The sequence below is a fragment of the Stegostoma tigrinum genome, chromosome 9, assembly GCF_030684315.1.
Source record: "Stegostoma tigrinum isolate sSteTig4 chromosome 9, sSteTig4.hap1, whole genome shotgun sequence".
Classification (NCBI taxonomy): Eukaryota; Metazoa; Chordata; class Chondrichthyes; order Orectolobiformes; family Stegostomatidae; genus Stegostoma; species Stegostoma tigrinum.
The window spans coordinates 21446729-21460214 of NC_081362.1; the positions used below are offsets into that span (position 1 = coordinate 21446729).

General features: G+C 37.6%; 1 protein-coding gene across 12 annotated transcripts in view; it reads left to right on the forward strand.

Annotated features, from left to right (window-relative positions):
* map4k3a (mitogen-activated protein kinase kinase kinase kinase 3a) overlaps window positions 1–13486 on the forward strand; it is a 229454-nt gene that overhangs the window by 148402 nt on the left and 67566 nt on the right. For 7 of the 12 annotated variants that reach the window (XM_048536080.2, XM_048536081.2, XM_059648405.1 and 4 more), the window contains 3 exons: window positions 1351–1409; window positions 2015–2077; window positions 11787–11845. In XM_048536080.2, the coding sequence (XP_048392037.1) occupies window positions 1351–1409; window positions 2015–2077; window positions 11787–11845 (181 nt within the window). The remainder of the gene's footprint in view (window positions 1–1350; window positions 1410–2014; window positions 2078–11786; window positions 11846–13486) is intronic. The other 5 variants (XM_048536082.2, XM_059648406.1, XM_048536088.2 and 2 more) reach the window with 1 other exon arrangement.

Here is a 13486-nt window from a genome sequence, read left to right on the forward strand (position 1 = left end):
TCTGTTATTTTTCATGGAAAAGCTAAAATTTGGTTTGAGTCTTTGATAACTTTGAATGCATTGAGGTTTGAGAAGACTCCTAACTCAATCAGCCTGGATGTAGTGGAAGTAAGGCAGTATTCAGAGCACGAGGGTTCTTGTGATGCAGTGGCAGTGTCCATACCTGATTACTAAAGAGAGTTTGTTCAATGTGCTATCTGAATATTGTAGGTGCTACTTGGGCTGTATTGAGTGTGAAGACTTTCCTAGCACTAAAATATTTGCATTTGTGCAGTGCTTTTCACAGCACCTGGATATCTCAAAGTGCTTTACAACCTGTAAAGTGCTGCTGCGACATTGTCACAGTTGCAAAAATTTTGGAAATATGACAACCAACATGTGCCAAGCAGGCTTATGATAATTATCTTCTGTGATATTAGTTGAAGGATAAATTTTAGCAAGGACACTTGGGATAATTCTGCTTTTTAGAATTTTTAAAAAATTAACTTGAGATGTTATTACATGCCTCTAGAGCTGGTGAGACTTGAACCTGGGTCTCCTGGCTCGGGGTTGGGAACAATGTTACTGCACCACAAGACCCCTCTTCTTTTAAATGTTTGTATTTTTAATCAGTGTGTTCAGAGATGATAATGTACATCTCTGGGACAAATGGGGCTTGACCCCAGACATCTTGGCTCAGAGGTTGAGTCCCTGCTCTCTGGGAAACCCATTTTTCTAATCAACTTGTTCACATTATTACACACCTCTGGAGCAGATGGGATTTGAACTCGGACTTCCCAGTCAAAGGGTAGAGATTGTGCCACAAGACGGCCCCTGCTGTCTGGAATAGATATTTTCTAATCAACCTATTATTACATAGCTCTGGACTAGAAGGAACTTGAACTCTGGTCTTCTTGTTCAGAGGTAGGGACACTTCAATGCAACACAAGAACCCTCATGTTCTGGAATACTGTCTTAGTTCTGTTGCATCCTGGTTGATTGGTTGAACATCACATCTGAAGTACAGAAACTCTGGCAGTGAAGCTGTCCCTCAATACTATAGTGGAGGGTCAGCTACTAGATGATGTAACTCTGTTGTACTTTGAGAAAAGAAGATATTTGATTCGTAAATGTAGGACTGTATTGAGGCTATACATTAAACAGTCTTCTGAAAGGGAATATTTTGCAGATGACTTGTCGATTTATGAGGTTATCAAAAATAGGTATTAGGATGTCAGCCTGTTGCAAATGGCATGCAGAGTTCAAATCAGATTATTCTGTGCATGAGGCATAGTCCTTTTTGTTTTGAAATAACATGTACTGTGAGCTGCTTCTTTTTGAATAACAGTCTTAACTTGTAATTTTCTGCAGTTGGACAAATAAAATTTGATCCACCAATGCGGAAAGAAACAGAGCCTCATCATGAACTTGTAAGTAAGATTCTTGTGTCATTTAGTTTTTAAGAAAGGTCTATGCTTAAAACAGTCAGAAAATGGCAAGTTACCAGATTTGCAACTAATTTTAAAAAGAGATCTTGATTGGGAGTAATTCTAACTTTTCTGAAACCCGTTGAAGGTTGCTTTCAGTTGCAGTTCAGAATGGTGATTTAAAAATACTAGTTAAGCTGTGTGCTCCCCATATGTGTCAAACAATAAAAATATATGCTAAATTTTGTTCTCTAGTTTATTTGAAAGATACAGTCCAGTTAAAGGAAGTGTTTACTGTCTAGTCCTGCTTACTGGGACATCCCTTGATGTTTACTTACAACTTGAAGTGATATTTCTACTTTCTAAATGATAATCATGTTCAAAATATTATTCATTGCGATTCCTACAAAATTAGGAGTAAATGAGCGTTGTACAAGAAATATCTGGCCTTTTCTCTGCAAATGTAAATAATGCAAGTGTTTAGTTCTCAATATTATTTGTCTTAGAATAATTATGTTTGAGACCAACCAGATAGAAAATGCTTGCCCTTGCTTTGTTCTTGGGTTTATTATAAGTAACAGGTTTTCTGGTCTTTATCTGCTGAACAGCCCTACTGTGATGATTTTTTGGACATTTCAGAAGAGATTTACTACACAGCAAGACCTAATCTGGTATTTTTTTTTTTACATTTCAGTCTGTCGTTTTCAGGTGTCTTTCTTTTCTGTCAATCATTATCTCTTAAACCTTGACCCTGTCTTTCGTGATTCTTTCATAGGATATGCAAGCAAATGAAAAACTGATTTAGTATTGTGCAATCCTTGGGCTCAATTGCACAAATTGCTGAAATCTTTATAAACTAGATAATTGGAATTTGTGTTTGGGAATGTCCAAATTCTTGCATTATCATCCTTATTTATTGTATAATTTTAATACCATAATTGATGATCTCTGCTTCAGGGTATTGTTTTTCTGTTTTCTTTTAGAGCCGCAACCAATCTACTTGTATACAGCAATTTTGCCAGCAGTGAACAAATAATATTTGTTGAAAGCATCCTTCACTGGCTTGTGGTTTCTATCTTTTTTGTTTTTACAAGACTGCATTATTGCCGAAAAAAGACATTTTTGTCAAAGCCTTTTGTCTTACTAACGTCAGGACAATTGAGGAGACATACCGAAGTAATGGGAAAGCAACATTTATAGTACATGAAAAGAATGTGTTGTTTGGTTGACAATTGAACACTGGTAAAGGTTTTGTGATTGAGAAAACATCAGTTAATGGTGACTAATGATTAACTGCTAAGTTTTATTTAAATTTTAAACCAAAACAGTTGATTCTGGTAAAGGTATGGTCCTGATGAATGAGCCATAGAATGAATGTCACCTATTTTGTTGAGACAAAATGGGCGCAGTTTTTTTTTGTGTTCTTCCTGTCAGCAGCAAACAGGACTCTTAAGTGTTTAATGTATGTAGCTTACATTTCACATATCATATACTGCAAACTGGACTGAATCTTAAGTTGGTTGTTAACTTAATTCTTTGTACACTGATTATTTAGTAAATATTGTCTAATCTTGGAATCACATCCTGTGTTGGGCACTGTTTGAATTTCGCTAGAGTGAGCTATTTGCATATGTTCAGTGCCTTGCTAGTTGTGACCACCTAAGGAATGTTTTATATGGTACAATCATTGAATCATGGGTATGTAGGTGACACTTGCCAAACATCTCACCAGTTCCGAAATTCTAGATTTTCATGTATGTGGTGAAAGATTCCTTTTGCAGTTGCAGTGTCCGGATGCTCACTTGACATTTCTAGCCTACTCACTAATGTACAGTTGAGGAAGCAACAGACATTGCAGCACTGTATCTAGATCTGCCAGCATAGTGTGAATCAGTATTCGTTGAACTTATGAACTCGTGAAATTGTATGGTTGACATACACCTTGTATGTCTTTGTAGATGATGTTGCAGTGGGCTACTTGCTAGGCCCAGGTGTCTCAACTATCTTTTGTTGGGTTCTGTTAGAAAGATGTCTTTGATGGAATGATGCCTAACTTAGCGTATCTCTGATATGTAAATGATACGTTTGCTATATTTGAATTCGCGTCTGTAAGTACAAATTTCCTTGCATGTCTTAAACTCACTCCTATCCTCAAATTTACCTTTAAAATGGAGCAGTCAGATGAGCTCTCTTCCCTTGATGTCCCAATTGGGAAATAAGTTGGGAGGTTTTCTCTGCTAATGTAGACCTTCCTTCACTGCTCAGTATGTGTTGGGATTCTTACAGTTCTGTACACTGCAAGACTGCCCTTATCGTCAACCTTATAAGTAAGAGTCTGAACCATTTGCTGACTGTGCAAGCTCGATGCTGTAATGGGTTACATCAAAGCCGTTTTCATGGGTAATGGCAATCTTGATCATATCATTTCTTGGTGTAAATGTGCAAACTGATGGAAGTTGTGGCCCTTAGGCCCATTTAGTCCTGAAAATGCCTAGTCTACTTCAGATTTAAGATATTGCAAAAGTTTGAGCAATAAGTGAGGTAAGATTGACTATCCATAACATCAAGGCAGCATTAGATTGAGTATAGTATCAAGGAATCCTAGCAAAACTGGAGCCAGTTGGAGAGAGATAGTAGGAACTGCAGATGCTGGCGAATCTGAGATAACAAGGTGTAGATCTGATGCTGCTTGGCCTGCTGTGTTCATCCAGCTCGACACCTTGTTATCTTGGAGCCAGTTGGAATTGGAAGGAAAATTCTCCAATGTTTGGATTTGTATTTATCACAGAAGATGATGACTGTGATTGTTGGAGGCCAAACATCTCCATTCAAGGCCATTACTACTGGAGTTCCTCAGTGTTAGTGTCCTAGATCCATCCATATTCAGCTGCTTCATCAATGGGGATGTTTGCCGATAATTGCGTAGTGTTCAAGCCCATCGGTGTCCATGTGCAGCAAGACTGGACAACGTTATGGTTTGAGCTGATAAATGGCAAGTAACAATCATTCCACACAAGTGCCGGACAATTACCGTTTCCAACAAGAAAGAATCTCTCTAATGCACCGTGACATTTAATGGTATTATCATTACTGAATCTCTTTCAATATCCTTCATGTTACCATGGATCCGAAACTGAACTGGTCTGTCCATGTAAATCCTGTAGCTACAAGACCAGGTCAAAAGAAAGGAATTCTGCAGCAAGTAACTCATCTTCTGTATCCCTTGTGCATGTTCACAATGTACAAGGCACGAGTCAAGAGTGTGATGGAACACCTGCAGCTTCAACAACTTCCAACTTCTGACATCATCCATAACAAAACAGCTTGTTTGACACCCCAATGGCCACTTTAATCATTCAATCCCTTCATTATCAGTGCTCAGCGACAGTAGTATGTACTATCTATAAGATTAACTGCGGTAATTTGCCAGGCTCGTGTGAGAGCATTTTCCAAATCCACAGACCTACCACATAGAAGGACTGGTGACTGCCAACTGCAAGTTCTCCTCCAAATCGCATTGCATTCTTGCTTGGAATGCTGTGCCTTTTCACTATTATAGGGCAAAACCTCTGGACCTTCCTTTCTAATAGCATCATGGGTTTCACAACAACTCAAAGGTTAATGTTTCAGGAACGCAGCTCACTGTTACTTTCTCAGGAAATTAGGAATGGGCAATAGTGACACCCATATTCCATAATGGAATAAAAGAAGCAGCAAGCTATTTCATGCTGTTACTGTGAAGTAGCAAAATGAATGGTTTTTGCTCCTGATCAGTAACTGCTTTTAAGTGAAAGCAATGACCTGCCTGTCACACAGATGTGGTATATGAATTTCAGTACTGGTGTGATGCTAGGTTGTACGTAAGACTGATGAATTAAATCAAACAGCTTATCCACTTGGTTGTTCACAGCAAGCAAAGTACTATAAGCCTGGCCCTACAAAGCACTCCACAGCGTACAGTATCAGTTGAGATTCTTTACCTAGATGACAATTCCTAAATAATCCAGATTGAGAAGAATTAAACTGAACCAAATTACAGTTGTCAGCTGAGCCTGCAATAAGGTGCATTGCATAAATGTTAGTCTTTTTCATTCTTCTGCTATCAGTGTCTACTTGCTAATCAATCAGCACTTACCTCCCATACAGCATCACTGTTGTTTTCCAGTTTGCTTAGGCATTGCTTGCAACTTGTCCTGATGAACTCAAAAATAAGATACAAAAATGTCTTTAATTTTTAAGCACTACTCTTGTTCTTGCTACCAAATGACTATTAGAATGTATCATATTTACTAACCAAGTAAACAAAAACGCTGCATTCATATACTGCCTTTGACATCCTAGAATGTCTGAAAATGCTTCATGGGACAAAATAAAATTTGACACCGAGCAATGTGGATATGTTAGGAAAGATGATCAAAAACTTGGAAAGAGGTGCATTTTAAGGAGGGTGACATTCGGAGCCGTAGAACCAGGGCTATTGAATGCACAGCTAAGAATGGTGGAACAGATATAATTTGGGACGTGCAAATGGTTGGAGTGAGAGGACCACAAAGATCTTGAGGGTTGGAAGTGAGGTGATAGAGGAATTTGAAAATGAGAAGTTAAATATTCATTTGCTCTTGAAAGTGGAGGAAATCAAGGTCTGAGAGTACAAGGGTGAATGAGACTTGGTGTGTGCAGCTCAGGTTTGCATGGTGCATAAAATGAGAGGCTGACCAGAACATTGTTGAAATGATCATGGGTCGTAGTTTCAAGAGCAAGTAAGCTAAAACCGGGGTAGATGCAAATAGATTTACTTGATAATTGAGTAGATGTGTGGCAGGAAGATTTTTTTTCAGGCCCAGATACAACACTAAGTTTGCAAATGGCCTGGTTCAGCCTCAGGTGCTTCCAAGGGACAGAATTTGTGATGGTAAAATAGGGAGCTAATTTTCTTTTCTGGTGGTGTGTTTTGACTAAGAAGTCTTAAAATAAACAATAATGTAAACTAGACTTTAAAGTCATGTTAGTGTAATTGTTATGTTGATATAGAAAATTGACATGAGAATTATTATCGATGTTTGGAGGTTAAATCTGAATACTGGCATATCTAAATCAGCATTAACTCTAGCTAACTGTAATTTAATATTGGTTTATTTACATTTAAGTTTTTGAATTTCACAAGTGTTTTGATATTGCTGTAACTACTGAGCAGAATATCAGCTGGTTGTATAACATCCACACCTGTTTAAGGTTACCTCAACATCTTGGAGTATGTTATGTATTTGGTCAAGACTTGGGACTGAATCATGGAGGGTCTCTTTCCTTAAGGCCTAGAGGGTTTTCTTATTGCGTCTTTTCAATCAACCTCATTAACTACTTACGCCACCTGTATGGTGCTGATGTTTTTTTATTTCTAGCTCCATTATACTAAGTACTGTACACAGAACAACTCACCACTGTGGTGATATCCAGTAATTGACCAGCATCTCTGACACCACCGTAATCTTTAAAAGGTGGTTATGGGCCTTGACAAACATTGTCAGTCCATAGCTGCTCTGAAAGGTTACTATCATTTGCCCCAGACATTACAGAGGAAGGAAAATTGTCTCTCTATATTGTGTGCTCGGACCTGAAGCTCCTACTTGACGGTGTAGTGGAGAAGTAGGACATATTTTCTCCCAGGACTGGCAATGGAGACTGAATGGGAACCTGATCTGAGATTGTTTCCAGATCAGTAGAGTCTCGGTTGTCTGAGAAATGTCCAACAGCACGTGAAAAGTTAAATGGCTTTCCGAACTCTGCTAGCCTAAGTGTCACCGCCTTCTTCCTAATGTCTCATACTCACTATATCTCTGTTTTGGAACCCTGTTCCTACCAAGGTTTATGCTGTATCACTCTTACTATTGCCTGCGACACCTTCCCACATTTGCTGTCGCTCACCTGAATCCCCAGCAGCGCCAACCCTTATTTCAAAGGGGTTGGAGTATAAGAGTGTAGTAGTCTTACTGCGTTTGTATTTGGTGCATGTGAGATCACATCTAAAGTACTGAACAATTTTGGTCTGTATTTAAGGAAAGATACATTGTATTAGAGGCAATTTAGAAAAGGTTCACTTAGATGATTTTCAGTATAGAGGGCTTGTCTAGTGAACGAAAGCTAAACAGGTTGAGACTTGGTGGAATTTAGAGGGATGAGAAGTGATCTCATTGAAACATATATAATTCTTAAGGAGCTTGATAAGATAAATACTGAGAGAAAGTTTCCCCTCATAGGAGAATCTGATGCAAGGCGCATTGCCTCAGAATAAAAAGGTTCAAATTTAAGACTCAGTTGAGGAGGAATTTCATCTGATGGTTGAGAAGTTTTGGAACTCCTTTTTGCAAAGCCGTGGAGGCAGAGTCCTTGTGTATATTTAAGGCTGAGATTAATAGTGATGACAGAAATGGGCTTGAGGAATGTTGGATCAACCACAATTCTATTGAATGGCAGAACAGGCTCAAGGGGCCAAAATGGTTTATTCCATCCCTATGTCTTTTGGCTTTATGGCTTAACTTTGCATGCCTTCCCCACTGCCTACTCATTCACTTGAGACATTTCCCCATTTGCACCAAACATATTCACTGTGCCACCTTACTTTCATTTAAATTTTTTTTCTCTTTATTCATTCACCGGATAAGGGCGTTGCTGGCTTGGTCAGCATTTATTGACCATCCCTAGTTGCCCAGAGGGCAGTTATGAGTCAACTACATTGCTCTGGGTCTGGAGTCACATGTAGGCTAGACCAGGTAAGGATGGCAGTTTTCTTCCCTAAAGGACTCTAGTGAACCAGATGCGTTTTTAACTGACAATTAACAATGGATATATAGTCGTCATTAGACTCTTAATTCCAGATATTTATTGAATTGAAATTCCATCATCTACCATGGTGGGATTTGAATCCGGATCCCCAGAACATTACCTGGGTCTCTGGATTAACAGTTTAGTGATAATACTGCTAGGCCATTGCCTGCCCTTTGTTTAGTTTCTCTGCCACTTCGCTATTCTCCATTTAAAAATTCTCCTGAATGCACTTGCAATGGACCCACATTTATTTTTGCTATTCTTTTCCTTTTTACAATATGTATGTATGTTTCTAACTAGTTTTACTCTCATTCTGTTTCCTTTTAATCTTTACTTCGGCCGTTCTGCATTGTTAACTGCATGAGTCATTACATTTAAAACTAATCCTATTCTTTCAGCGTGAGAATACTTACCAAGTTGTTAAATATTTTGGGGGAAGGCTCATTGAAGTGTTATCAGTTTGATGTCCAATAGATAAATTTACTTTTGAAATAAGTTTCCAAGAGCCACTGGTTAGTTTATGAAACAGTCAGTAGTTCTTCAGGTTTTAATGTAGAGACTGATCTGAAAATACTACAGTATTTATACAAGGCTTCAGTGTTTCTGCTGGAGAAATAGAGCTGCCATTTGAGTCTGTTTTCAATTGGCAAAAGCCCACCTTCTTTGAAGTGGTTTCCATCTTAAAACCATCAAGATGAAAGCAATGTAAATTGTTGAGTATATGTTTATCTAAAAAGCAAGCCAAGTAAAAAGTAGAAAAATATGGTAAAAGATTATGATAAAAATATTGGCCTCATATATTAGTGTTTGTTTCATCGTCAATGTCAGTCAGCCAAAAGAGAGAAATATTTCTCTGGACTTAGCAACATTCAAGATTATCTGCAATATATTTGAGAAGTAACAGTAATTCTAGAAATACAAAATTACCATTGGATGTTTGCTTTGAATACAGCATTTCCAAATGTAAAAATTGTGTCTGAAGCTGTACTAAAAGCGATGCGCCAAATGAGGCTCTGAAATAGAGGTGGGATAGCAAACTTCTTTAATACCATTTAGCACAGCTGGAACCTTTTTTTTTGTTTTGAACCATGCTTATTTAGTGTTGAGATAGTTAGCACTTGGGTGCATGAACTCTTTGAAGTTGACTTTCTTTTGTTGAGTACGTAAATTTTCATGTTCGATAGTTCATCATTTTAGAGATATTTTGATCAATATTTTTCATGATGTGCTATTGGACAGCCTCCATTTAAGTGTACCTCTAACATTGGTAAAATCACAGCTGCTTTCACTTTTATAAAACTATGATGAAGAGTTCACATCAGAAGACTTGTATTCTGAAAAGGTGCCTCAAAACAAGTGGACAAGTATTAATTCAAATTTATACATTAATTTAGTTCCGCAAATGCAAATAGTTTGAGTGTTCTTCGCAAATGGTTATTTGCGGTCTTCTCAATATCCTTCATTTGTCATCAGTACCAAGTTAGCAGTTTATTATGAACTAGCCAACATTTCCAGTTGTGTTCAGTACAGTTTTAGGAAATAGGAAGACACAGGACCATGAAACTAATTACAAACACTCAAACTTGTTTTCAGAATCAAGGTAGTCAGTCATTCACTCCAGTAAATTCCAAACTCTCCCTGAAAGGACAGAATAAGGCCATAAACTTCCAAACACCTTTTCCCCCAATTTTTATTGAGGAAAATTACTCCAGTGCATTACACAGAAGGTGAAGACAGCTTGTAAATTCTGAGCTACAGTGACACAATGCAGTACAAAGATCAAGTCTCAAAGTTTTCATTGCTGTTAAATTTTCAGTCTTTTACGTCTGCTCATTTGAGCATGGATGAAGTTTTGAAAAGAATGAAATAAAGGTAGCAATACAGGAGACTGTTCAGATCTGGCTCCATCTATGCAGACAGTGAACATTTCAAAATGATAACCTTCTTAGCTCTGAAAGATTAGAAACTAATGGATTGGGTTTCAAAATGGGTGAGGGTGGGAAAAGAACGAAAGGGAAGATCTGTGATAGAATGGAATACAGGAGAGAACAAGTGACAAAACAGCTGTGCAGAATAGAGAGCACAGGTACAAGTTTAAAAAAAAGTCATGGAGGGCATAAATGCCAAAAAAATGGACAGCTGCTGTCTGAAAGTAAAAACAAAACTGAAGTAATAATGTGATATGCAAAGTAAAGGAAATAAAGTTGGGCAGGGATTACAGAGCTTTGCATTGGATTGGATAGATCATAAAGTGAGGTACTGTTCCTCAAACTTAAGTTTCATTGGATCATTTATAACAGCAAAGGCAGGTTTAAAAAAAACATGATTGAATGTTCATGGTCACTTGCAGACAGTGTAATTATTTTTTAATCAATGTGATCATAGAATTCTCTGCGGCAGGTGGGATTTGCATATAGAATTTCTTGTCCAGAGATGGGGACACTGTTACAAGACTCTCCTTAAATTGTTTTCATTCAATCTGTTAGGACATGCTCTGAGACTTGAAATTGGACCTTCTGGATTTTCCAATTATGTGCTTGTTGATTCCCTTTTCAAAATAATTTTAAAAATGAAGTGTTGCTTAAGTTGCAAGTTTGCTTGTTTACTTCTCATTAAGTGCATCAGTGTGATTTCAATTGAGAGCTGTTGGGATGCACAGCACTGGCATCTTTACCGTCTGCCTTTCCTTCAAGACACGGAGCCTGGCTCCTGCACCACTTCCTCCTCCGAGACACGGAGCCTGGCGTAGCTGAGGCACTTGATTTGTTGTGGATTAAAATAATGTGACAGTTGTGTTTTTATTTGCATTTCCCTCGCTGTTTTCTCTTATTATTGGCTTTTACATTTTCTTGCTCTTCAAAAGGGGAGACACACCTTGGTCTAATATCTCAACCAAAAGACTGTATTTTTGATACTGCAGCCCTCCCTTGGTACTGCACTGGCAGTGTCAGTCAAACATTTATGCTGAATTCCAGAATATGATTTGATCTTCAGTCTTGGGTGAGTGTGCTTACCCTTTAGTCATGACTAATACCAGTTCACAAGGCAGAGAATGTACCAATTGCCTCTACCTCTGCTACAGTAATCAGGAGGAGAATTCCTTCATTTGTAAGAGAACTGAAAAGAATGGACGGAATACTGGCACATGAAAGCACATTGTTAGTTAAGATTGAATTGCTACCAACTAAATAATCATGATGAGGCAAGTGCATTTGGATGAAAGCTGTCTTTTGTTGCAGGATGTTGTGATTCAGTCCTGTAACTAAACTACTATTATATGTGGTTGATTTTTTTCTTGAAACTTATTAAAACAACTGGCCAAATATTAACTGTTTTACATAAATTGCAGAAAGTCAAATTTACTTTATTTACTAAGGGATTGTTTGAAAAATTCTAATAGTAAATTTGGGAATCGCAGATTCTTTGCTTCAAACATCTCTCAAATCTGTCCTAACACACTTCCATTTTATTGTGCTGAAGGTTTTTAATATTTGCCGTCATTATAATTGATATGAATATATAGATTTGCAACATGTATTTGTTTTCTTTGAACTGCAGGATCTACAACTAGAATATGGCCAAGGACCCCAGAGCAATTATTTATTGGGTGGAAATAAGTAAGCATTTTACAGTTTGTTTTTGATTTTGCTGAAATGCATGCATTTTGCTAGTTTAATTTTAATTGATGTCAAAAGTCACTCAAATGTTAAAATATGAAGCAGTATGAGAGTATCCCCTTTATTCTTTAGATGTTAGTTCTGTGAATATCAAGGATTAAGTCACTTGTAAAGCGTGTATTTTCATTAAATCAGCAGAAAAATGTGAAATAATTAAGCCGGCATTGTGTTGCCTGTGTTTAGGACACTGAAACAAACTTGCATTTATGGTACCCAGAGTGCCTGACCGACAATAGGTTAGTTTTGAAGTAAAATCACTTGTATCCAATGCTGATCAATTTCAGCAGTGGATATGGTCCAATAGCAGCCCATAATTAAATGGACAGTTTTATGTATTTTGAAAGGTCTGTTTGAAGTGACATTGGTCAGGAAATGAAATCAACTTCTCTATTGTTTAAATTGTACCATTGGGATTTTCTGAAACCATTTGAAAAGGCAGGTGGGATTCATTTGATGGTGCATTCAAAAAATGGTACTGTGACAAAAGTTTTTGACTTGCTGTATACATAGTTTATCTGCTGAAGTAGGGCTTAAACTTACAAGTTTCTGATTTGGCTGACATGGAATTGTAGCCTGTTGGCAACTGTGGGAACCTGACTCTCTCAAACCATGGAATATTTTAATAGTTAAAGTTTTTTTTTGTATTAAATATTATTTAAAATTTGACTTGTGCCTCTATCATCTCAGCTGATTTTATTGTCATGCATTGAAAGACCAGTTTTTCCATTACCTCTACACCTGACATTGTATATCTAGAAATATGCTCAATTCCCACTAAAAAGAATTTGCAACAACACACCTGTGCATGTAAATCTTGTGTTAAAGGAGCGTGTTAATTTTTTTTTAAAGAAAGCTCTTTTTCCTAGTGGCTCCACATTTGGTGCCTGGCAAATTCCTAAATTTTTACAAGGAATAATGCAGGCGGGGATTTTTGGAGAAACTGGAGGAAATCAAGCTACAACCAAATTTGGGTCTAATTTAAATGCAAAGACTTTGTGAAACAAACCCCACACTGAATTTTACGAATTTACCCACGGCATTGACTTTGTCCAGGTAAAACCAAGTGAACTTGTTGAGACAAATTTTAAGTTATTTATTCTGGGTATCAGACTTCAGTTTTGCAGAGTTACATAGTACGGAAACGGACCCTTCAATCCATTTCATCTGCACTGACCAGATATCCTAAACTGATCTAGTCCCAATTAGTTAGAGTTGCAGTCATGCAACATGGAAACAGACCCTTCAGTCCAACCAGTCCATGCTGAACATAATCTCAAACTAAACTCGTTCCGCCAGCCTCCTGCTGGCCCATATCACTCCAAACCTTTCCTATTCATGTACTTATCCAAACATCTTTTTAAATATTGTAATTGTCCCCACATCCACCATATCTTCAGGAATTTCATTCCATGTGTGAACTACCCTCTCTGTTTAAAAAAAAAATTGCCCCTCATGTATCTCTTAATTCTCTTTCCTCTCACCTTAAAAATGTGTTCCCTCGTCTTGAAATCTCCCATCCTGGGGAAAGACAGCTATTAGATTACTTCTAAACCTGCTGTGCTCCAGTGGAAGATGTCCCAG